General features: G+C 45.7%; 1 protein-coding gene across 3 annotated transcripts in view; it reads left to right on the plus strand.

Moving 5' to 3' along the window:
• ETV5 (ETS variant transcription factor 5) overlaps positions 1–25,789 on the plus strand; it is a 53,971-nt gene that overhangs the window by 10,811 nt on the left and 17,371 nt on the right. Inside the window, exons 6-9 of one of the 3 annotated variants that reach the window (XM_080918859.1) lie at positions 5,855–5,908; positions 14,426–14,555; positions 15,445–15,732; positions 24,650–24,909. In XM_080918859.1, the coding sequence (XP_080774985.1) occupies positions 5,855–5,908; positions 14,426–14,555; positions 15,445–15,732; positions 24,650–24,909 (732 nt within the window). Of the gene's footprint in view, positions 1–5,850; positions 5,909–14,425; positions 14,556–15,444; positions 15,733–24,649; positions 24,910–25,789 lie in introns of all 3 variants that reach the window. The other 2 variants (XM_080918861.1, XM_080918860.1) reach the window with 2 other exon arrangements.

Genomic DNA, 25,789 nt, shown 5'->3' on the forward strand with positions numbered 1-25,789 from the left:
TCTTTTTGTCCTAAAAACCAAAATAAAGTTCTTTATGTTTTGTTACAGGGCTCTTTCCTGAAGGTGCTTGCTTCCCTGGCAGTTGGTCCTGTAGGGTATCTCCTTTCTCCCAGGAGAATAGACCTGAGCAGATTGTTGTTGGTAGACTGACAGAGTTGAAACCTTTCAGAAGGTGACTCCCTGCAGGCTGAAGAGGCTGCTGTGGACATTAGCAATTCAGCTGCAGGCCTGGAAATACATCTTCATGGTCTGACAGCAGTTCCCAAGATATATACATATATATATATATATATTTATGTATTATATATAACAGCATATAAATATATAAATTTATATATATGTATATACACACACGGAGGAAGTGTGTATGTGTGTGTGTGTGTGTGTGTGTATGAGAGCAAGTGCACGGAGAGGATGGGTGTCTCTGGTACAAAGACTCTTACATTGAAGACCAGATTCTGGAGCCTGGCCCAAACTTCCTAATCTGAATCTTATGGAAGACAACTGAGTGCTCATAGTGGCCCCGTGTTACCTGGATGTCCTGACATTTTCCCATTGTCCTCAGGCCCTTTGTTGTTCCTCACCAGCCTTAGAATTTTAGTTCTTTAAAGATGTTGGGGGGCATTTTTAACTTGTCCTTTACTGTTAGGAATATTAATCTCTGTGCTTCCCAGTTTCCATTCTTGTTCAAACTGGAATCCCCTTTAGTCTCATGGCCTCGCACAGCAGACAAGTACCGTAGTCTTGATCTGTTCTGCAGCCACAGACCTCAGACCACACTGCATGGTCAGCGGTACCTGGTCAAGCAAGAGTCTCTGTTCCATCCCCCACCACGAAGTAACTACACAGTCCGAAAATCTATGTTCCAGAGGTGACCTTAGAGAAAAAGGAATTTGGTTTGCTTATTTTCTGTTCCCTCTTTTGGATGCCTGTAGTGAGGTGTTCCTTGGTAGTTTAGATTTAACAACTGATTTCTGTGCCTCAGAAAATGGTCATGTGCTGGTGAAGTAGGTCTGGCATAGGTGCCTAGATGCTCTGTCTTAGTGTGGGTTTCTATTCCTGCACAGACATGACCAAGAAGCAAGTTGGGGAGGAAAGGGTTTATTCAGCTTACACTTCCACATCGCCAAAGGAAGTTAGGACTGGAACTCAAGCAGGTCAGGAAGCAGGAGCTGATGCAGAGGCCATGGAGGGATGTTACTTACTGACTTGCTCCCCTGGCTTGCTCAGCCTGCTTTCTTACAGAACCCAGGACTACAGGCCCAGGGATGGCACCACCCACAATGGGCTGGGCCCTCCCCCCCTTGATCACTAGTTGAGAAAATGTCTTACAGCTGGATCTCATGGAGGCATTTCCTCAACTGAGGCTCCTTTCTCTGTGATAACGCCCAGCTTGTGTCTAGTTGACACAAAACCGGCCAGTACACTGACCCCTTATCAACTTGACACACACACTATTAAACCTCAACCCTTACTTATTCATCCCCAAGATCTGAATAACGTTAAGAGTCCCACAGTCTTTACAAATTTTTACATATTAAAATTGCAATCCCTTTAAAATAAAAATCTCTTTAAAAAATCTAAGTCTTTTTAAAGTCTCTTAACCGTGGCTCCACTTCTTCCTTCCAAGAGGGAAAAATATCAGGGCAGAGTCAAAAGCAAAATCAAACTCTAACCATCCACTGTCTGTGATCGACTCACGGTCTTCTGGGCTTCTCCAAATCACTTCTCCAGCTCTGCCCTTTGTAGCACACACCTTGTCTTCTAGGCTCCAGCTGCCTGTTCTCCACTGCCTGGGCTGTTCTTGGCAGTCACCCCATGGTACTGGCATCTCTAAAACACCACTTCCTGGGGTATTAATTGCAACTGAGGCTGTACCTTCTCCAATGGCTGTCCATGGCTTCTCAAGTGCCGAGCCTCAGCTGCTCTTCATGACCCCGTCAATCCTTAAAAACAAATGCCACCTGGGTGACTCTTACACATTACCAATTCCAGCCACAGCACAAGGTACAACCTTGACTATCTCTGGAGCACAGCCTCTTTGTGCTCTCAGAAAACACTTCCTAGAATATTTCACCTCGGTGATGCTGGTCTCAATCACCACTAATTTCTTAGTTCCAGCTAACCAGCATCAGTGCAAAGGTTTTGCTTTAGTAGTTCTGGTGTCTTGTTAATCACAGTTGATTCTTCAGCCCCAGCTAACCAAAACCACAGAATCTTCACAATCAAAATGGCACAGCCCCGATAAGAGTCTTTCAACCTAAGCCAAAACTTAGACAAAACGTCATGACCAAGAAGCAAGTTGGGGAGGAAAGGGTTTATTCAGCTTACACTTCCACATTGCTGTTCATCACCAAAGGAAGTCAGGACTGGAACTCAAGCAGGTCTGGAAGCAGGAGCTGATGCAGAGGCCTTGAAGGGATGTTGCTTACTGGCTTGCTCAGCCTGCTTTCTTACAGAACCAGGACCACCAACCCAGGGATGGCACCACCCACAATGGGCTGGGCCCTCCTCCCTTGATCACTAGTTAGGAAAATGCCTTACAGCTGGATCTCATGGAGGCATTTCCTCAACTGAGCTTCCTTTCTCTGTGATAACTCCAGCTTGTGTCACGTTGAGGCAAAACCAGCCAGGACACCTGCCTATGGGAGAAAGTGCTCTTTGGCGCAAAGGATTGGTTCTGGGGAGAGATCACTTTCCTAAAGGTGAATTTTAAATAAAGTTGAAGACTTAAGAGTTTACACAGGCCTTAGCTAATGCATTTCAAATACTTTCAGCATTTTTGGTTGTTTATTGATACAGGGTCTCCACATAGCCTAATTTTAATATTTCTAACACTTTACTCTGTCAGTTTAGATGAGAACTATGTAAAATGAGAGAAAATTGAGACTAAAGCTTAAGGTTCAAGCTAAGGGTTCAGTTTGAGCCCCAGAGTCCCACAACATACTACAACATACCACAACATACTCCACGGTCATAGCTTCATAGCCAGGGTTGTGGAGGTCGGAACAGTCACTGTTACCTCCCTCAGCCAGACCCACAGCCTGGACAACAGGATGCTCTTAGGCCTTCTTTTCTGTATCTTTTTTTTTTTAAAGATTTATTTATTATATATGAGTACACTGTATCTATCTTCAGACACACCAGGAGAAGACAACAGATGGTTGTGAGCCACCATGTGGTTGCTGGGATTTGAACTTGGGACCTCTGGAAGAGCAGTCAGTGCTCTTAACCTCTGAGCCATCTCTCCCGCCCCTTCTTTTCTGTATCTCATACTGGTAGAGGTTGAATATGACATTTCTGGGCATAGTTGATGAGGGAGTGTACTAAAGTAACCTGAAGGCCCTCAGGTGCTCCTTGGATGCTGAAACTCAAGTCACTTCGTTACTCTACAAACGCTCTGACTGGGTGCTAGTGCTCTGCTTTGGGGCCAGAAGCTTTTGTCTTTCCTTTCAAAGCGCTTTGGGGTTGTTTTTGTGGCGATAACGCTCTAGTGGGTAATACTTATCTGCACAGGAGGTTATGAGCTTCCTTTCGTAAGTGCTGGGAACCACAGTCAGGTCCTCTGGAAGAACAGCAAGATCTCTTAACCACTGAACCATCTCTCTGGCTTAGAGTAGAGCCTGGCATGGCTTAGAACCACCATGGCGTTGCCTGGAGTCCATGGCCTAAGTCTAAGGTTATCAGAGATAAGCAGACAATGAGACGAAGGTTAATGCAGCACAATATCTTGCTCTTAACTTATTTATGGTATTGGTTGACTGTTGGGTGGAGGAAGGTCTATCAGCTGTTAATTCCTGTGTCTTGGGAGAGAGCCCAGGCAAGTTCATGGGGCTGTCAAACTCATCTGCTGACTCAGTTCTTTTATCAGCTCATTTTCTTCTTCTTCTTCTTAAAAGTTCTAACTCATGCATTAGGAGGCATGAGAACTCAGAGATCTACACGCCTCTCCCCACAACCCCATCCTCAGTACTGGGATAAAGGCATGTACCACCAAGCACTCTGCAACATCATACTTGTTTCCTATCCCTATACTAATTCCTGTGTCTGCTGACTGTAGTGTTTTCCTCTGCAGCAGAGAAATCTCAAAGCCAATGCCATGTTCCAGGAACTAGCTTTATCGGTTCTTGATTTGGCTATCACAGGGTCTTCTGCTGTTGTTCATTGATGAATTCTGCTTCCTTGTGATATATCCTCTAGCATGAGATCCTGATCATAGCAGGAGGTGACAGTGAGTTCCGTAGTCCTTCCTGAAATTAAGTACAGGACAAATAACCCATCTAGCCATGGTGGCAGTCACCTGTCATCTCAGCATTGAGGCAGATGCAGGAGGATCATAGAGAATTTGAGGCCAGACTCTGCTATATAGTTACAGGCCAACCGAGACCACATAGTCTTGCTTGTTTTGAGAAGGAGAGTGAAAAGGGGAGCTTCGAAGGTGGAGAGGGAGAGGAATATACAGAGACTGTGAATTTGCAGTAATAATGCAAAAACTCCCTCACACCACCATGGCTGGATCACCAGTCTAAATTCCTGAATAATGCGTCCAATCCTGAAGCAGCCTTTCCCAGTGCACACAGAGAGCAAATTCTGTCCCAGAGCAGAATCTGTGCTTTCTCTATGTGAGGCTTCATGTGGGACAAATAATATCTGTCCTTGTAGTTTCCAACCACAGAATGACCCTCCTTCTAGTCTCAGCCCTCCTGTGACGTCTGGCCACCTCAGTACTGACTGGACCAGGTGATTGTCCTGTCTCCCACGGAGCCTTACTACCATAGCAGGAACCCACTGCCATCCGTGTTTCTTAAGATGGAAACACTTCCTAAGGTGTCATACCTATTCTGATGGGAGGGTATCCGAGACAACATTTTACTACGTGGAACTGCCTTGCTTGGAACTCTCTATGTAACCCAGGGAGTCCCAGATTTGTACTGCACTTTCTTGCCTCAGCCTTCCATGTGCTGGAGTTGTTAAATACAGTTTAGATCTTTGGCTTCACGTCTTTTTCTGATTCCCTAGCCTTGGTGCGTTAGGCTAGGCTAACCAGCATCCTTAGTAATGCTTAGGCCTCCTGACTCGAGCTCCCTCTCCTTACCCTTCTCCTGGTCCTGGCCCTGTTCAGACTTTATAAGCAGAAGGGGCCAGGCCAGCTATTTGGAAAGAGCTGAAGAGAACTTCACGGAAGAGACTCTGAGTTTTTGAAGTCTTTAATTATCACAGGCTGGCGGTGGCTGCTTTGTGCTCTCTTGGACTGTGGGCATGAAATCTAATGAGCTGTCCAGCTGGTCTGGTGGTGCTGGAAGTCTGTTGTATATATATCTTTACAAGGAGAGGGAGTTCTTGTGGATGCTTGTGCCTCTCAGTTGGACATATGCTTTAGTTCCTGCTCTGTGTGGCTCCATATGTGTGAAGTTACTGATAGGTTTTATTCCAGTCATTCTATACTTTGCACCGGGGCAGCAGACAGTTAGTGGTGACAGTGACGGTCTTCATCTTGTCCCCTCTAGGATATCTTTCCTACTTTTTTCCTAAGTGGGTCAGAGCCAACAAAATATTTGAGAACCACAGTCTTAAGCATTAGAATATGAATAGAATATCATTTGTTCTTGTGTGATTTTGGATTCCTAAGGTTACCCTATGCTTCCGATTTGGCAACACACCAAGGTTGGTTTTCTTCATGTGTAAATGCATGGGCTACAAGGATTTCTTTCCTCCCTGTGTGGACGTGGTCGTGGATATGTGTTGTGTGTGCAGGTGTGCACGTCCACACACACATTGATGGAAAAACAGGCCTCAGCACAGGCTAGCCTCCTCTAGTGCTTGGCACCTTATTTATTTATTTTTCTTGAGACAGGCTCTCTCACTGAAGAAGCTGGACCTCACCAGTTGGCTAGAGCTGGGATCGCAGGTGCGTACTGCCACGCCTGGCTTTTTAAATGAGTGCTGGGGTCTCAACTCAGGTCCTCCCAATGCCTAATGAGCATCCCCCTGTCTCCAGGGTTAAAGTTCTTAACTCTTGGACTGTTGGTCAACCACAGATAAAAGATTGGCTCTATCCCTTTTTTTGGGGAAAACAAGGATACTTGTTTTCTTGGCTTATTTTTAAAAGCAGATCACTACATTTCTACATTTGTCTCATTACATGTGCTCTCTCTCATCTACTTCTCTCTCTTCTCTCATCTACTTCTCTCTCACACACACAAACACACACACACACACACACACACACTGAATTGTTTAGAAGCAGTTTGTAAAAACTGACATTTCCTCTCCAAATACTTTAATAATTTCTAAAACTCAGGATAATTCTTCCCTATAATCCAAGGAAAGTAATGTCCTACTCCAAACTCTCCAGTTGTCCCCGAAGACTTTTTTTTAATAGTCAGTATTGACACTGCTTCTGATGAGGATTAAGAGATTAAGCAGCACAAATTCATTGCATTTGTGTGTGCCTCATTTGATTATTTTAAGCCCGTAACACTCTCCCTGATACTTTTTTTGAGGCGGGGTCTAGTGTATCTCCACGCGCCCATATTTTCCCCTATAATTTTTTAAAGACAGTCTTATTAGGCTGGACTCTAGGTCAAGATCCTCTTGACTCCGCCTCCCAAGTGCTAGGATTGTAGGTGTGTGCCATAGCGTGATGAAGTTGCTTCAGTGTTGCTGATCCGATGGAGGGTCTATTTAAAGAGTGTGCAGAACTGAAAACGGCCTGGGAAATGCTCGGCTCTGGTTTGGACATCTCCTGTCATCGTTCACTTGCACCCCTGTTACTGTGGTGAACTTAGAAGAATAGCATTGGATGCTGGTAGTGTCATCGGGAAGAACTTGTGCATGCTTGAGGAGAAGGCTTTGGGGAAACTCATGGCAGATCTCAGCACAAGGCTGAGGTCATTGCCTAGCTTGCTGTAGGGGCATGAGGACCTGAGGCCAAAGCTCCAGCACCCACATAAAAAGCCAGGTGTCACCACGCGTGCCTGTAACCCGGATGCTGAGGAGATCGAGGCTGGCTGGGCTTGTGGGCTGCTAGAGTAGCTCCAGACAGTGAGTCTGTCTCAAGGGAGTAAGGTGAAGAATAACAGAGCAGGACCCCTGTGTCCATCTCTAGCTTCCCCATTGGTGATTCTGTACACACCACACATAGATAACACACATGCATAATAAATCAACACAATCGATTTTTAAAAGTTTAGCATAGCTCATCCAGGAGTGGACTTCACCATATTAAATTTGAAGGATTGTGCTTACAGAGGTTAGCTGTATTAGATATGGGAATGGTATACTCCCCTGTATGTCTTCTAGTTCTGCCCTTGAGCCTTGGTGCTCCCTTACTGTAATTGATAATGCCCCTGGCTTTTATGTTTTTGAATCAGTTGTCAGACAGAATCTGCCCATCTGAAAATGCCTCTTACTGGGTTTGGGACTCTTAGATGCCCCCCCTTTCCAAATATTTCCCTTCAAGTTACAGACCACTTGGCTCATCTTCCAGTACAGCGTGTGGTCTGTTGTCTCTGCCGTCGGCTGGTGCTGCTGCAGCCAGTGCAGAGTGTAAGAGGTGATGTTAGTGTGTGTTACAGGTAGCCATTGCACTCTGGAATGCACAACAGCTTTGGATATCTGCCGAAGGCCTGCACAAGATCAAGCCAGGCAGCAGTTCTAGGGAGGGGCTCATGAGGTCTCACTGCTACCCGAGGATCTTTGACAGTGATGGCTGCCAGGGAAGTGATTTTTCTTGGAGGTGTAGCTGCTGTTAGGGTACAGACCCTCACACAGGAGGCACTGACTGGACTTCATGGGTCATTAGAGGCACATGGTAGGGATGGGGGTGAGAAAGAGGCAGGAATGGCAGGGGAGTTGAAGGCAGGGTATGCTCAGGTACATAGGAGGTTGTCAGAGAGAGTGCGGAAGTGTAAGTTTCTAATCTGCTCATTCCTAAAATGGAGAAATATTTCTGGCCTTTCCACTAATGTAGCTGAAAAACAAGGCTCTTCCTCACTCTGCTAATTAGCTATGTGACTTGTGTCTCCTCTCTGACAGTACGCTCCGTGGTTGGCTTTGTCTTCTAAAATTCTTTGTATATACGTTGATACAGTCTACCTTTATGCAGAGCTTATTTTGAGATCCATCTCTGTGAAAAATTTCAGGACAGAGCTAAGGTTTTGCCTAGGGTTACATTGAACGTATAGATACATTTGAGAACTGATGTTCTTTATAAGCTTTTCAGTGCATGATACATCTTGCACTTATTCTTTAATTTTTATGCTAGTGGTTTATGGGAATCTTGGATTAGATTGTATTTAAGGAATTGATGGTTCTGTTGCTATTGGAATTTTCATTGTCTGCAGGGATATGCGCTATAACATGCACTTGGCAATGTTTTGGAGTTGGTTGGCTTTCTCCTTCCTATTCTGTGGCTGTCAGGGATCAAAGTGAGAGTTTTGGGCTAGCTATTTTCTTTCATTTTTATTACTTTTATTCCTTTTGATAAGTTTTTCTTGCATGTATGTATGCATACCACATGTGTGCTTGGTGCCCTCGAAAGGTAGAAGAGGGTATTAGATCCCCGGAAACTGGAGTTACAGAGGGTTGTGAACCACCATGTGGGCAGGTGCTGGGAATCAAACCCAGGTCCTCTGCAAGAGGAACAAATGCTCTTAACAGCAGAGCCGTCTCTCCAGCCCCCGAAGTGTATTTTCTTATTTCATATTGCTTTGGATACTGGATGTAGGAACTTGTTTTTGTGTACTGAGCTTGTAACAAATAACCGGGCCTGGTGAGCCCTTCACACCTTGTTCTTGGTTTGTTTATATTGTCTGTGATCTCACCCACTTACTGGGAAGAACAACAGTCTAATTCTTCTCTGATCCCTCCTATGGATGGCTTTTGTACTTTTCCCTTCCTCTGTTGTTGGGGACCTGCTGCTTTGTTAATCCTGTGTCCCTTGCAAGGAATTTCCTAGTCTGATTGGACAAAAAGCAACGAGGCCAAGTTGGTCGGTAGGTAAACACGGTATTTAAATGGAAAATGGTTTTATGGTGGGCCTGAGACAAAGCAGAACTGTACCAGATGTGGGCTTAATTAAATGTCACCATTTCATTCTTACCTGTGTTAGGGCAGAGATCTTTAGTAAAGTTCTTGTCTTCAGCTAAGAAGCTGCAGTGCAAACTGTTCTCTCCTCAGGGGTGGCTTTAAGAGACGGTTGTGAAGATACACCACATCTTCCTGTGTGTTGGCAGGTGTCTAAATGAGCAGAAGGCTTCGGCCAACTGGACTGTGGGAGGAGAATGAGCCCCTGAAGGGGGAACACTAGGACAGAAGGAGGCTTGGACTGCAAAGAACGAGGCGTAGGAGTGGGAAGCTCAGCTGCCAATGGGCGCAAAGGGGAGGGTCCTGGACATGCCCTGTGGTGGTGGCAGGGAAAGGTGTCTGTTCCCTAGTGGGTTAGGTGTGCCCCACCTGGAAAGTGTACGGTGAACAGGAGGCTACAGCCTTGTGATTTGGCAAATGCTTTTCTTCATGTTTTCTGATTTGGCTTTTTTTCCCCCATCTCTTTTTCATCTGCCTCTTGGAAGATAAGATCTTGGTTTTTCAGACCTTGAACCCTATCCTCCTAACCTTCTGAATGCCAGGATTACAGGCACATCCCACCATAGCCACCAACCACCATCGGATCGCATGACTGGCTTTCTTCACCAACAACTCTGTCTCTCTCTCTCTCTCTTTGTCTGTGTCTCTGTCTCTCTCCCTCTTTTTATGCAGCCCACCCAGGCTGGTCTCGAGCATGCTATCTGACTGAGGATGGCCTCCCGCTTCCACCTCCCAAGTGCTGATGGTACACATATGAGCCACGGTGCCTGACTCCATCCCTTTTTCTAAATAGTCTGATATTTTTCTGTGATTACCTCTGAGACTATAGTAAGATGCTCAATCAGAATTCCCGGGAACTAGCCGAGAGACCATAGAAAGCTCCAAGAGCTTCGCTTTCCTATCTAAATACAGAGTGCAGACCACGTTTTCCATCGGAAAGACGGAAGGAAATGAAGTGAGCGCAGGCGTCTGCCACAGAGAGTGCTAGGAGCCTGCCTGGTTATCTCTTGATCTGTCTCCTTCATTCTTTTCCAGAATTACTGCTTCCTCCTGTTTCCCTTTGTTCAAATGTACCTTGTGGGGTGGGGAGATGGTTCAGCACTTGCTGGGCAAAGCACTGGGACCCAAATTCAAACTTCCAGCACCCAAATAAAAAGCCAGGTGTGACTGTGTGTGCCGGTAACCCCAGGGTTGTGTGTGATGTGCGTGGAGGGGCGGGGTGCAAGTTCTGACGGCCAGCCTCCCTCCAGGCTCAATGAGAGAGTCCAACTCACAGAACCTCAGAGAAACAAGGCAGGGTAATTGAGCAGGGTACCTAATGTCCTTTCCCCTGCTCTCCACACACACCCACATACTTACACGCACACATATACGTGTGTGAGTGCGCACACAAGTCCTTTCAGCCAGAGATAATGTGATGTTTTTACTGTTTCTCTTCCTAATGGGCAAAGCAGTTTATTGGGATGTCTACCGTTTCTGACCCTGTGGTAGAGGCTGACGGTGTCACGGCGCTCTTGCTTCTCTTCACAGCTCTTCTAAGACCCCCAAGCAATTCCCTCCACTCCTTTGGGTCTCAGGGTTCTCTGTGTAGAAGATTGGACAAAGTGGGCCAAGGCCCCAACAACCTCTCAAGGGCTTCTATGAGAGGAAAAAAAAAAAAAAAAAAAACGATGAAAGTCAAATCTAAGCAGCGTGTGTGCCAGAGGATGTGCTCTTCCTGTTGGCTCCTCTAGTTAGTGCTGAGAGAAAATGGTCTCACCAGGTCCGAGAAGGGAAGGCAGGATGAAGGTAGGTGATGGTGCAGATGGTCCAGGTCCTCCAAACTCGGCAGGAGTTACTGTCAGGTGACTGACTTCGTGGGCCCATCTTTGTACTGAGCACGTTTTCTAATGGTAGGTGCTTATCTGCTCAAACAGACGACCCGTTGAACATTTCAGACTTTGGGTTTTGAGCTCCTTCCTGAGTCTCACCCACTTCCATCCTTTCCCGCCACAGCGGTCTGTGGTTGTTAACATAGTCCACTTTGGGAAGTTCAGCATAATTAAAATGATGCAGCATCTTTGCTCCATCTGGGAGGCTCTGTGTTGTTTGTTTCCTCTACTCTTGGGCACTGCGGCATGCTTCATTTTACAGATGAGGAAACACAAAAGCAAGGTGTATTTCTTGACTTCGGAACTCCTGATTAGGTTGCCCAAGTCTCTGACACCAAGCAGAACTGTGGGGAATCCTCAGGGCTCTCTCCTGACAACGGGATGTTGATCTCTGCAGGTGACTGATAGGCATTTATGGCTAAACTGTACCTAGAATTAAAGAGTAAATGCCTTCAGCTGGTTTGTAAGACAATCCATTTATAACTTACTATGATGGGAGGTAGTTTTTTATTTGGTGAGGGGGGTTGGTTGTTTTGTTTTGTTTTTGAGTGGTTTTGCTATGTATCCCAGTCTGGGCACAAACTTCTGACCCTCCTACCTAAACTTTCCGAGTCCTGGGATTATAGGAGTGTGCCACCATGCCTGGCACCTGGCTAGTCACCAAATTTCTTGAAATTGATAGAGAAAGTGATTCCATTTCCAGACAGCCAGGTGCAGAAGACACTGACTTGAGGAGTCAGCAAGCGGCGTAGGTTAGTTCACCTTGTCAGGAAAACTGCCAGTTGTTAATAATAAGATTATAGAGATGAAGACATTCCTAAAACCTAACAAGAGAAAATTGAATATTGCCTTTATCGTTTACTTTCCAAATCTAGGTAATGCAGTGATAATTAATGATAATTTTTAGACAAAGCAAAGCTGGGCTTTAAAGGCTACGAATGATTTTTGTTTAGAGTCGAGTCTGGATACTGTTCTAATTGTTTTTTTTACCAAAGCTTTTTGACAGCAGGAAAGTAAGAGAAGAAGGGGTCACGATGAAGGGGCCATTCCAGGCTGCCAGGGTTTCTCACTTACTAACAACAACATGCGAATTCAGAAGCTTAGCCACTCTGTGCCTCTGAGTATCTGAAAACATTGATAACAGTTGACTCGGGGCTGCCATGATGTCACCGTGAAAGCTCAGGACAGAGACTCTAATATTAGACTTCTAAATATAAGCTGCGAGTTCTCAACTTATTTCATGGATCCAGGAAAACACAGTTGGTATTATGTAAGAAAGGAATTATGAAAACCAGTCTTCTCTAGTCTGTTGGCAAGACAGCCTTTTCTTTTCTTACATATATGGTGTGGGGGTAGACTGCCCAGACAAATGGTGGGAACTTGGGGTACACACATGGTGTGTGAATACGTGTGTGTGTGTGTGTGTGTGTGTGTGTGTGTGTGTGTGTGTGTGTGTGTATACAAGGGCATTTGTGTGGAGATGAGGGATCAGCTTTCATAAGTCAGTTCTCTGTCCACTATGGGTTGTGGGGGGTCGGATTCGGTTCATCAGATTTGAAGTTGTAAGAGAAACCAGTTGTCTAGGAGATCATTCAATAGATCTATCTTCCTAGATAGAAAAGGGTGACTGTTGGCTAAGTCTGACTAGTAAAATCACCAGATCTTAGCCAGAAGCTTAGACGTGTTTTAGAAGTAAACCGTAAGTCAAGGAAGATTTTGGGGTATCACCAGAGAGCACTGCCTCCTCCTCTGGTTATACTCATGGCGGTGATTAAGAGGTGGTTAGGGTGCTCAGAGAAGTTACCCCACACCCTGCGGCCAGGTAAATAGGCAGAGTAGCCATTTTAATATTCTTGCTGGAAGGGACGGTCCTCATGGCACAGTGTCTGGGTTAGGGTTTGTTCTGCTTTGGGAAAGGGGCCTCTTTGAAGCTATTTAGTATCTAAGTAGGGGCAGAATTAGCTTTCTGTACTCAGGAGTGTAGAGGCACTGTGAATCTTTCATTTTGGGAACTCCTGGACACATGCACTTACTTCGTGGGTTTAGGAGAGGCCATTGGCATTGTCTTAGTCCACTTCCTGTTGCTATAACAGAATAATTCAGACTGGATAATTTAGTAAGAATACATAGATACATGTGTGTGACTATACGTGTGTACATGTGTAGTTTGTAAAGTTTATCTTGGTTGTGGTTCTAGACACGAAGGAACATCTGGTGAAGTCTGCGTGCAAAGCAGAGGGGAGAGTGAAGGGACATGGCGAGACACAAAACCGAAGCACACGGTGAAAGTGGAGAACAGGCTAGAGAGACGGCTCAGAGGTTAAGAGCACTGGCCGCTCGGTCAGAGGATCCAAGTTCAATTCCCAGCACCCACGTGGCAGCTTAAGATGCCTGTTTCATGGGGTCTGACACCCTCACGCAGACTATTGGGCAAAACACATGACATCAAGACCAAAAAAAAAAAAAAAAGTGGAGACTGTGCTTTATCCCTGTTGTGACCCGAGCACCTCCCTTCAGCACCATAACATTGGGAAGCAAATTGCAAAGTGAGTTGGGGGGGGGGGGCACAAAGCATCATCACCAGCTACCACAGTCTGGAGGACTGCTGCGTATGGAAACCTGCCCTTCCCGTTAGGTCACAGGGCAAGGCTGGAAGCGGATACCATGCATACAAAGTCTTCCACAGATGTTCTAAGGTCTGGCCTCTGCCCAAAGGCCCCCTTCGTTTCAGTTCTTCACTTTGAAGTGTTTTGTGATTCTTCTAGATCTGAGTGGTTCTTATGCAGAACTACTACTGTTTAGCAATACTTGGAAAAAGACTTCGACAATCATATTTAATTTGGAAAGATGTGGCCAGGTGGCGGTGGTTGTGCATTCCTTAGGGTGGATCTTAGCAGGTGGATCTGAGTTTGAGGCCAGACTGGTCCACAGAATTGAATTTCTAAACATCCCGGGCTACAAGGAGAAACCCTGTTTTTTTTCTTGGTTGGGGGGGGGCATAAAAAGCAAGAAGAGCCTCAGCACAGCCATTGAGAAGCTAGTGTGTGATGCCTGCCCTCTTGGAGATTGGATTCCGGATGCCCACACTCCTTAGGGCTCCACCGGTGCCTTTTATTTCATCAACAGCTTTGGGATTTTTAAAGACTTCAGAAACTGGCAAACAAGACCTGGGACTACAGAGATGGGAGTCAGGGGTGGCTCTTTTAAAATGATTTCTGATGAGGTTCCCTGTGTATCCCAGGCTAGCAGCAAACTCACCCTCAGTGCTGAGTTTACAGGTGTGCCCCACCCCATGCCCTGCCAAGAGCTTTTGACAAAGGGTTGCATATTTAGGTGGGGCGGTTTTCCTCGACCTTGAGCTGCAAGGGCAGCTCAGCTCTAGAAGTTTGTGGAAAGAGTGATTTAGTAAATGCTGTTTCCCTTTCTTCCCCCTCCCCCTCCCCCTTACCCCCCACTTCTGATTTCAGTGGTGCTTCATGCTCCACCTCCCACCAAGATCAAACGGGAGCTGCACAGCCCCTCCTCCGAGTTGTCGTCCTGTAGCCATGAGCAGGCTCTTGGTGCTAAGTCTGGAGAAAAGTGCCTCTACAACTATTGGTGAGTGGTGGGGAATGGTGGGCGGGCAGAGGGGTGCACCGAAGGGCTCTGGAGGCAGCATCCGATAGTATCTAGCATGCCCTTGGGCAGAGCATGGCTGCCCCACGATGTAATCTTCTAGGTGAAGCCCATTCCACTGGACCCATTATGTGCTATGCATGAAAGGCAAAACTTTCATTAAATGCTGTGGCTCCTCAGGGAGCCGTAGATAGACCAGCTAAGGTAAAAGCCTGGAATGCTGGGCCGTTTGATCTGTGGCTTTGAGGCAGGTGATATACGCTGGCTTCCTGTCTATCATATATGCTAATGTGAACTTTAAGCGGCAAGGAAATAATCTTAAAATCAGAATAAACAAAAAGGCCCCCCACGCCTGTATCCTTTACTTAAGAATATGCAAGCCCCGGGAATGGAGCTTTAATTTTAATCATTCTTCCCACTTAAAGGTAAACACAGATCTGCTTGGAACCAGGGAAGGCTTGTTTAATTTAAGCACCGTTACCTTCCACAAAGATTTTTGACCAATTGCTGGGAACCCTGGGAATATTTTGGAGGGGGGACCAGAGAAGGCCCATAAATTCCCAGCTTCGCCCACCCACCCTGTACACACACAGAATTCTTTTAGAAGGAGGGAAAAAAGGAAACCGGAAGCAGAAGCTAAAATTATCTTGGAGAAAAAAAAAAATCACACGATGTGTTAAACAAGTTCTTTGACGCCCCTGTTTGTCACATTTCAGAGGTACAAATATTCCCCTGGGCTGTAGCGATTTCACTGTGTTAATGATGTCATTTCCTGGCAACAGTGGGCTGAAAACTGGTATTCTGCTGGGCCTGGTTACTATGCAAATGCTTCTCTGCAGTTTAATGGATCCTTCTGTCTTTCTTTTTACAGTGCCTACGATAGGAAGCCTCCCTCTGGGTTCAAGCCATTAACCCCGCCCGCCACTCCTTTGTCACCCACCCACCAGAATTCCCTATTTCCCCCACCTCAGGCAACTCTGCCCACCTCAGCTCTGGCCCCTGGAGCGGGCCCTGTTCAAGGGGTGGGTCCTGTCCCAACCCCTCACTCGCTTCCAGAACCTGGATCACAGCAACAAACATTTGCGGTCCCCCGGCCACCACATCAGCCCCTGCAAATGCCAAAGATGATGTCTGAAAGCCAGTATCCATCAGAACAGAGGTGGGTACCACTCTGAACTAACTTCCTTGTCTCACTGGGAGAGAGAAGCTGTTAGTCATGTTGGCCAAGTACCTATAACGTTCTCACTCCACTGTCCCTCAGTGAAGGGCGGTACTGTGGGGTTGGCCTGGTCTATATAACACCTTGTTACGGAGGTTCTCAGAATGTTTTCTAGGATCGCAGCATCTTTAGGAAGCCTGTTCACCGGCTCCAGTCAGGGCGGCGGGGTGTCTTGCCCAGATGCACCATGAACCCTTCAGTTTCTGCTACTCCCATTCTGCGTGCATCCGGGAAAGATTCCATTATTACTCACATAAAGTGAGCTAAGCATGCTCGTGAGGCAGAGACTTCCTGTTTTCCCTGTAGGTTGCTTTATTTTTCTAACAGTTGAACCATCTTCGTTAATTATCTGGAGTCCTTCATTCGTCAAAAATAAAGGTAGAGAGGGATCCGGTTTTCCACGTTCATTGGGATAGTCTGGAAATTCGGCCAGGTGTGGACTTACTCTGCACGTAAGATGCTCTTTATCGGTGTTGATAGTGAGGTACAGTGACTGATTAGTGGTGTTAGCAAGGATGGCGGGGTGAAAACCACCACTCTGCTGGTGCTGCGGGGCACGTGGAGAAGGAGAGGTGCCGAAGAGTTCTACCCGCCATCTGTCTGTCTGTCTGGAGGTTACTTTGCTTGGTTATGGTCCTGTCCTCACGTCTAATCTGCGTGATGCAGATGGCTGAAAGTCTTCCCCATGGTCAAGCCAAGAGCCACAGAGAGTCGGTTGTGCTATATAGGACCCCTGAGGGTGATCACCAATTTAGGGGTGCCTGAGATTTGTGATATGGCAGAAACACTGGTTCATGAATCTCTCTTGTCACAGAGGGTGCATCTGAAAGAAAACAGCTGCCACCAGGCTTAGGCAGCTGCCTATATTATATATTCATAACCTTGTTCGTTGTCAAGAGAATTGATATTTTTATGAAAAAAAAAAACAAGTAGCCAAGATTTTTGGGTCAAGAGTTGGTGAGCTTTTGCCATTTTTGTTTCACTGGTTTGGGTGTTATTTAAATAACACCTCACTGATCTGCAGGAGTTATTAATGGGGGAGGGGAGGGTGCCCTGGTGAATTCTATCAGTATTTGAAACGCCTGGCAAATGTAGGCATGGGGAAATTGCCTTGTTAAATCTGTTTGATTGGCGCCTTCCCCTCAACCTTCTTTTCTTATCCTGAGCAACGTGACAGCTTAAATGAATTGGTCCGAGTTGAGGGAGAACAGAGTCTTCATCTTGTAACACTGGCTTACAGAGGAGACCAAGTATCAGTCGTAGAATAGACAAGTCTCCTGGCTGCCTACCCTCTAGAAAGGAAATTCAGATCCCCGGATTTATGACTATCTGCCCTTGGGTCCAGACGGAAAGCACATAGGTATCTTTTCCAGATGAGTCTTTTGTGAAGTGGCCTACCTTGAACTTCCTGCTTCTTTTCCCTTGACCTGTAGTAATGATGGTTCAAGACCTCGCGAGGTGACAGAGACACCTGGGGTGAAAGGTGAGGTGGCATGTAAGCTTCTAAAGCAACAAAGTAAGAGCAGTACTGAGGTGCTTGGGGCTCCCCTAGAGCACACAGGACACCCCCCCCCCCCCGCGCGCGCGCGCATGAGGACGTGGAGATAAAAATCCAGATCCCAGCAGGAAGGGCTTGCTCAGTCTGAAAGGTATTTTCTGTGAAAGCATGAGACCTTGAGTTGGATTCTCAGATCTCCTGTGAAAAAAAGGCCAGGGACCTGCTTTTAATCAGTCTGCTAAGGAGGCAGTGACAAGCAGATCCCTGGAGCTTTGCTGGCCAACCAGCTCAGCCTGCTTGGTGAGGTCCAAGGTCCAGTCGGAGACCCTGCCTCAAAAAAACAGTGAATGGAGCCTGAACTTGACCTTCTGTGACACTGTGTGTACATGTGTCCCTTGCACCACTGTGAAGAAGCCTCTTCTCTACCTCACCGCCCCAGCATGCCCTTGTTAAGTGTAGGTTATTTTGTAGGATAAAGGCAGTACAGCTCTGCAGTCAAAGCAGAAGTTTGCTGGGAGAAAGCTAAGCATGAAATTAACTATTTGATCTGCATTGTCTTTGAATTGCAAACGGCCACAAGGATGCATGAAAAGCTGAGTGCCCTTGGCGGCCATTTGTCCTTGAACTTCGCCCCTCTTAAATAGAGTCTTTAGAGTTTCTGCTTTATCTCCACTAAGCCCAAGGGCTAGATGATGTCTTGTTTTGTTTTGCATCGGCCTGACCTGTTCAGGTGAAGAGTCTGTGTCTTTTTCTTAGGCTGGGTCATTGCCTTCTGTATTTTTGTTGATGGTGGCAGCCATTAGCTGTGGTCTTGCTTTAAAACAGCTAAAATATAACATAGTCAAAGTATATTCTTGGTGTTTCACGTAATCTGCCTATATAACTTCACAACTTAGCTTATTTTTGGAAGATAAATACTGTATTTGAAAGCAGTGATTTATATTGGTGGTTCCTCCCATGTGGTGTGGGAGGGGATCGTGTGTTTGGCGCGCTACAGCGTGTTCCATTTATACTCCTTGGAACTCTTGTTTCTCCTTTGGCCAGACCAATGTTAATGGTCATACATGCTAAGAACTTAGAAGTTGTATTCTACCCACAACATGTGGGATGTTTGGTTTTTGTTTTGTTTTTTCCCTCTCCTTGTATTGTACCTCAGTGAAGAAAGCCTCACAATTTAAAGAGGCTTCACAGGAAACAAAAACCCTTCCTGTAGGAATTTTGAAATACTGTGTCATCTCCCAAACTTGACATCAAGAAAAACAAAAACTAAAGACAGAACTCAAGGTGTCCTTATAGTAGGAAAAACAAAACCAAACCAGGTATGCGCAAGAGCATCCATATTATGGTGTTCCGTCTCTGGGTGAAGTACCCAAGCACCTAGAGGTCGGCCTCTAATGTACCACCAGCGCAGAACGTCACTGGGTACTTTTTGAAAGAGGAACGTACCCAGCTCCTGCCCAAAGCCTGATTTGAACTGTTTTCTTGCTCGGACTTTGCAAAAACACTATGATGCTTGATAGGTTACAAGGCTGACTTCCTCTTAGAGTCCATCCCTGACAAACCGTCATTCACCATTTCCCTCCAGGTCTTGTGTGGTTACAGGAAAGGGTCGACTGAGTCACAGTGTAACTCGGCTTGGAATACAGACTGCGTGTCCTCAACCACGTGTCTGGCTCATAGCATGATTTGTGTGGGTTCGTTTTGGGGGTCTAAAACCAAAGTGCTTGGGTTTTTAATGAAACTTTCTTTTGTTTGTTTTTAATGTATAGGGTTTTGTGCTTGTGTGACATGGAATGTATGTATTTGGAGGTGAGAGGTCAAAGGCCAAAAGTCAGTGGGCTCCTTCCACCATGGGAATGGATCAAATTGTCTGTCGGGCTTGGTGCAAGCTCTTTGCCTCCTGAGCCTTCTCCTGGCTCTATGGCCATGTTCATTGCTGAGCTTACCTTGTCTGGCTTCAGATTTGTGGTTGGGAATGAGGTGATTTTCTTTCTGACAGGGACTTCGCTGGGTACTCGTCAGATGAGTCTGGATGTCTTTATACTGGGACTGCTTAGAACTTTGGAGACTTGGCAGACACTGGACTTTCTTAGCAAGTAACATCTAGTCTCACAACTCAGTCGTTCTCTTGGTGCCCCTGTGGTTCTGATTTCAGTAAATGTCCATCCATTTGGACAGACAGTTAACATAGTCCCCGTTACTTACACAACCCTCCTGGAGATGTCTTGCCTAAGTTATGGTTTGTGGTGTTGTTGACATTTTAAGTGCTTGCTAGCATAGCTTTAAAGTTTTTGGGCTTTTTGTGGCTGTTGTGTTTTTTTTTTTTTTTTTTTTAACATTTTTTTCTTTGTTTCTAAAAGCGGGAAGGGGGTTGTTTGTTTGGGTTTTTGGGGTGTGTGGACGAGTATAATTTGTATTTAGGTGTCATCGATAGACATTGAGAAGTGATTGTAGAAATGGCTTAGGGGAGGCAGGAGAGATGACTGTGGTTACTGCTCCTCAGAGAAGCAGAGTTCTGATCCTAGCTCACAGTTTTCCATAACTCCCGGGCATCTGGAGTCCTCTTTCAGCCTACAGTGGCACCCACACACAAGTAAAACTATTAAATATATGTGTGTGATATATAAACTGTTCACTTGTGGCTCTTATACAGAATGACAGCCCTGAAGGTGAACCCCAGTTCTGCTATTTAGGGGTGAGGAGTGCTGACACCAGGCGTGTGCTTCCCATGTGCCACGGTCCCACAGGCTGCCGGACTTCCGTGCATGTCTATATTTTACTTACTTTTTTTTTTTCTTCACACTTTTAAATTTTATGATGGGGAGGCAAGGAGGGCTTCTGTGTCTCAGAATCCAACAGAGTTAGGCCTCACTTTCTACCAGGTGGGTCTTGAGGAACAAACTCAGATGGTCAGACTCAGCAAATGTCTGTACTGCTGAACCACTTCACCGACTGAGATACAGTTTTTAAACATTGTGTGTGGTGGCTACCTGAATCTCACAACCTGAGCGTCTATCCATGGAAGCCACAAGAAAGGCTGAAGTAGGTCTTGAAATTTGTCCTCTGAGCTCTGCTCCCACAATCCCATCCTGTGGTAACATACCTACACAATAAAGAATAATAAAAAAATACATATTTATTACTAGGTAGATATATACGTATGTGTGTGTGTGTGTGTGTGTGTGTGTGTGTGTGTCTTAGAAACTCCAGTTGCTTCATTTTTACAGGGCCTATATTGTAAAGGCCTTCCTATCTATCTCTTTCTGTTGGACATGGGGTTGTTTGTGGATGCTATCCTGCCCCTTGTGGTCCTGCTGAGGCTGCAGCACCTTTCTTCTCAGGAGGGCATGCTAAGTCACTCAAAAATAAAACCCAGCTCTGGGATCTTACTTTGATTGGTGCATATGATAACCCCCTGACCCCAGGAGGTCTCTACAATCACACAGCTTGTGACTTTAGCTGAGAGACTGAGAGTCACGTGTATTGAGAACTTGACATGCTACGTGCACTATGTATGTGTAGTCTTTACAACAGACCCTTGGGGCAGGTCTCCTGCTCATCTGGATTCTGCCGATGAAGGCTCGGGGCTGTTATGTAAAAGCCATGAGGGGAATCAGTGGTAAAAACTGGCTTTTGGCTCAGCTTGTTCTGATCTCAGAGCCAGACTCTGGATTTGCCTCTGCTGTGTCTCTGGCTTGCATCACGCTCTCTTAGCCGTGATGGTGAGATTTAAGTGTGTGGTGTGGTTCTCCTTGAATCGGATCATCTCAAAGGCCACCTATGAACTGTCGCTGTTTGACCTGCCAGGCATACACACTGTGTGCCCCGCCCTGACTCTCCCCCCTCCCCTTTTATTTCTTTTACCATTGTGTTTACGCTGTGTGTTGGCAGCTGAGACCAAAAAGGAAATGCAGAAAAAGAATCTAACAGTTTTCATAACGTAAACCAAATGTTGGTGGCGTGGGTGTGCTCCTGAGAGGAAAGGCGCTAGCTATATAAATCTGACAGATAAATAAATAATTTTTCCTTTAAACTGGCTCTCAGAAGCCATGCTCCATAGCCTGTCTCCCTCTGTTCTCCAAATGTGAGTTCATTACTCGTGAGCTGTGCTGGTGTCCTGGGTGGGGAGGAGGAAGAAAGGCTGGTCAGCCTTAGCTGCTGCTCTTTGGGGACCAGTCCCAGCGGCCTCTTGGTGGTGGTTGTTTTTTCGTGGACAACACATTCTTAGATACTTCAAAAAGATTGCTGAGAGGGGAATGAGGTTCAGTCGAAGGCCAGTGAGTAAAGTTCACAGGATGTATTTTGAGGACAAGGACTGAATTACTTTATTAATCTCTGCAAATAGCAAACAGAGCAGCAGGCTCTAAGCTATTCTGTTTTCAAGATGGGTTGGTCTTGTGACCCACCCGTGTTCTCCTTTGCCACTCACTTCCCAGCATGCAGTGCAGAGCAACACTGGTTAAAGAGTCTGTCCTGGTCGTTGGGATGCACCCAGGCTTTGGCTTCATGAATCGTAAGACTCACTGCAGTAGAGAGGACACTGGGGTGACACGGAGGGACAAGAGGTTCATTGCTGGCTAAGGCTCGTGTAGAAGCATCCTTTCCTAAAGAGGCCACCCCAGGCCAACTCTAGAATTACATTCTGGAATATGAGAAGGTGAAAACCAAGCGGAAGGAGGAGACCATTGGTCGCAGCAGCTGCCAAGGCTCTCCTTACAGTACCAAGTGGTGCGGGTCACCTTTGAAGGTGCTAACATGGTGCACAGGGGTTTGGCCAGCTAATAAGAATAAAGCCTCTGGGGTATCTCTGTGCTTTTCTGGAAGGTTCTCCTTCAGGTTGTGAGCCTGTAGCTGATGCCTGTATTCAAAATGTGAAGGCTAAGTTGGAAATGTATACTTGTCCTTTGAAAGGGTCACTTTAAATAGCATTGACATTAATTCCAGGTTTCTGCTGAAGTGATAAGGCTGAACCAGCTAAGATAGTGGAATGTGTTCACAATGTTGGGCTGGCAAATGAGAATGGTGTGTATGTGTGTGTGTACGAGTGCATGTGCGTACACGGAAGGATAGTAAAACCTCACCCAGAAGCAGTTTGTGCTATACACTGATCTTGGTGGTTTTATCTGTCCCCGGATTTAAGTCTTGATGTTCTAGAAATCTGTTAGCACCTGCTGACACAGATTAATTCAAATCAAAGTCCAATTACTTGGTTAAATCTATTAATAAGAACCGAGTCTTTTGTTTGCTTAATCTTAGCAGTTCTGTGGTGAGATAGAATCTCACAGTAATTCAGTTTGCCTTCCACTGATGGCTGAGGAGAACCAGTGCTTTGGATGTTCTCCTAGCTGCGTGGAGTTCTTCTAGCTCACGTTTAATGGGATCATCATTCCTTGATGTCTCCTTTAGTTTTTGTTCTTGGTATATCCTATATACTAAGTCCTCTGTCAGATGCAACCTAGCAAAAGGCCTCTTGAGTACATTACAGCCTCCTGCAGTACAAACTTGAATTTCATGGAGTCCCACTTTGATTGAAGGCCCGATTTCCTGGATGATTTGAGTCCTATTCAGAAATCCCTTACCTAAGCCAGAATTCTGACGAGTACTCCCTAGCTGTTCTTCTAGAAGTTGCAGAGTTTTGGGTCTGACCTTGAGATCTTGGATCCATTTGGACTTGATTTGTTTGCAGAATGAGGGGAGATAACTTTTTGTTCTACATGGAGCTGTTCGCTTTGACCAGCACCATATATTTGTTGAAGGCTTTGTCTTTTCTCCTGTGTGTTGTTGTTTTTTTAATCTTTGTTAAAATTCGGGGACTTAATTGAGGGTCCTTCATTTTATCCCATTGATAAGTGTGTGTTTTCCATTAACATGCTGGTTTTTACTTCTTACGGGTCTGTCTAACTTGAGATTAGGGGTGGTGAGAGTTCCTTTTGTGTTTGTGTAATATGAGGATTGTTTTTGGTGGTTTGTGTTTTTATTGTTACCATATGCATTTTAAGATTTTTTTCAATTTCTTTGAAGAATTGACTCAGAATTGCGATGGGAGATGGGGCGTGCTTCGAATCTGATTGCTTCTGGCAGCATGGCCGTTTTCACAGTACCAACCTACCCGTTCATGTGCCTGGCTTGCTTATAGCTTCAGAGGTCCGTTCTTGGGACAGGGAGCATGGTGGCAGGCACTCAGAGCTAGGGAGTCGCTAAGAGACTAGAGAGATTGGGTTTAGATCGACTTTTGAAACCCCACCCCCCAGTGACATACTTCCTCCAATAAGGCCACACCTCCTTTTTTGCTTTTGTTTGTTTGATTTTGTTTTTCCGGATAGGGTTTATCTGTCCTAGTATTTACTCTATTGACCAGGCTGCTCTCATCCGAGGCCACACCTCTTAATCCTCTTAATCTTTAAAAAGTGGCCTTTGCTACCCCCTGGTGACTAAGCATTCAAATTAGGGAGCCTGTGAGGGCCATTCTAATTCAGACCACCACACAAACCTATGGCGACTTATTGAACTGCCACCGTAAAATACCGACCTTCAGCCTTGCCAATACTCACCTCTAACCCTCTTGATCTCCGGAGGAGGATCTGGAGTCATCCTAGCATTCTCTGGTTATTACAGGTTCTGTTTTCCCTCCCACTCATGGTTCGCTTTGCTTTTGTCTGTGTATATCTTGATGGTTTCTGCTGTTTTTAAGGTAACTTAAAACGTTTTCTCCCACACCTGAAATTGTATGTAAACTCTCATATACATTTGCTTCATAGTGTGAAATCCTTCATCCATAACAGAATTTATTAGAATGTAGTATAAAATGGAACCTAACCTTCCCTACAAACTTGAAATGTTTTGACATGTAATGAAAGTATTAACAGTTCTTGATTTTTTTTTAAATTTGGTTTCTTTGATCTATCAGTCAACTTCATTTCTTATAATTATGGTCGTATTATGATAATGTATCAATACCAAGTAAGTTCTTTTCAGAATTAGTTCATGGGCCAGTGAGATGACTCAGCATTAAAGGCACTTGCTGTATGAGCTTAACATGACCTATGTTTAATCCCCAGAACCTATGTTCAGTTGGAAGAGAGAACTGAGTCCAGAGTTATTCTCTGACTGTCACATGTTAGCCATGGAACACCACCTATCCACTCACAAGCATGTGTGTGCGCGCACACACACACACACACATACACAGACAGACACACAGACACACTGACTGATAATAAACAACCTTTTACATTAGTAATAAACAACTTTTTTTAATTTAGAAATTAATTTGTCTTTTGAAAGCCAGATGCTGTGGCTAATCCCCAATGCTGAATCATAGCGTTGTGTTAAACGATGATTTTTTTTTCCTTCTTCCAGATTTCAGCGACAGCTGTCTGAGCCCTGCCGCCCCTTCCCTCCTCAATCAGGAGTTCCTGGAGACAATCGCCCCAGCTACCACCGGCAGATGTCAGAGCCCCTCGTCCCCGCAGCTCCTCCACCCCTTCAGGGATTCAAGCAGGAATACCATGACCCACTCTATGACCATGGGGTCCCTGGGATGCCTGGTCCCCCAGCACATGGGTTCCAGTCACCCATGGGAATCAAGCAGGAGCCCCGAGATTACTGTGCTGACTCAGGTTAGCATAGACTTGCTGCACTGGTTTCTATATTCTCATAATTGTCTGTCTGATGAGTGTGAATCCGCTGTCTACGATGCTTTGGGGAATTATTACATGAGAATTGCCTTCAGGGACAAGATAGCAACACAGTATCCTGGAGTTCATACCCAGCGCTTCCAAAACCAAATAAACTGCCCTCAAAGAGCTTAATGAATTAGTTAATGGTGTTCAGAAGTGAGTAAAATACACCTGAGGCGAATCTGAAGCCTGCTGGGCCTACACTTGGGTGGTGCCCTGCCTTAAGTATACTGGGCACAAGGAACACAGTTTGTGAGTTTTAGCTTTGTGGCCTTGTTTTCAATACAGTACTATAATCATAAGGAAAGAGTTCACCTCTCAGACACAGTTCTGTGATTGAAATAAATGTTCTGAGAAGCACCCGCTGTCCCATAAGTGTGCCAGTGCTGGGCCAGATTCTCCGAGGCACTCTTTACCTTGGGCTGGTGCTGTGTCTTGTTGAGGCTGCTAGCCTACACAGGGAGCTGTGTAACCTGCGACAGTCCCTGCTGTTTGCCTGGGGGCTTCAGCATATGAAGAAGTTGAGGCTCTGTGTCTTGTGGGCCAGGCCCACTAAGTGAGACCCTGGGAGGGAAGCAGGCCTGCAAGCTCTGCAGGCTTGAGATTGTAAACTTGTCTGCAGTGTTCCCGCTCTTTCCTTTCAGTCAGGACTAAAATGACCTAAGGGTGCTTGGTAGGTTTTCTGCCTTTTACTGTGGACTTTTCTTAAGCCCCTTTGGAAGGCTGGAGCAAACAAAATGGCTCTTGTGGATGGAGTGCAGTATAGAGTCTGCTCTTGGTCTTTGAGATAAAGCCACCATTTGGATAGAAACTAGTTTGG

The sequence above is a fragment of the Micromys minutus genome (genome assembly GCF_963924665.1).
Source record: "Micromys minutus genome assembly, chromosome: 7".
Lineage (NCBI taxonomy): Eukaryota > Metazoa > Chordata > Mammalia > Rodentia > Muridae > Micromys > Micromys minutus.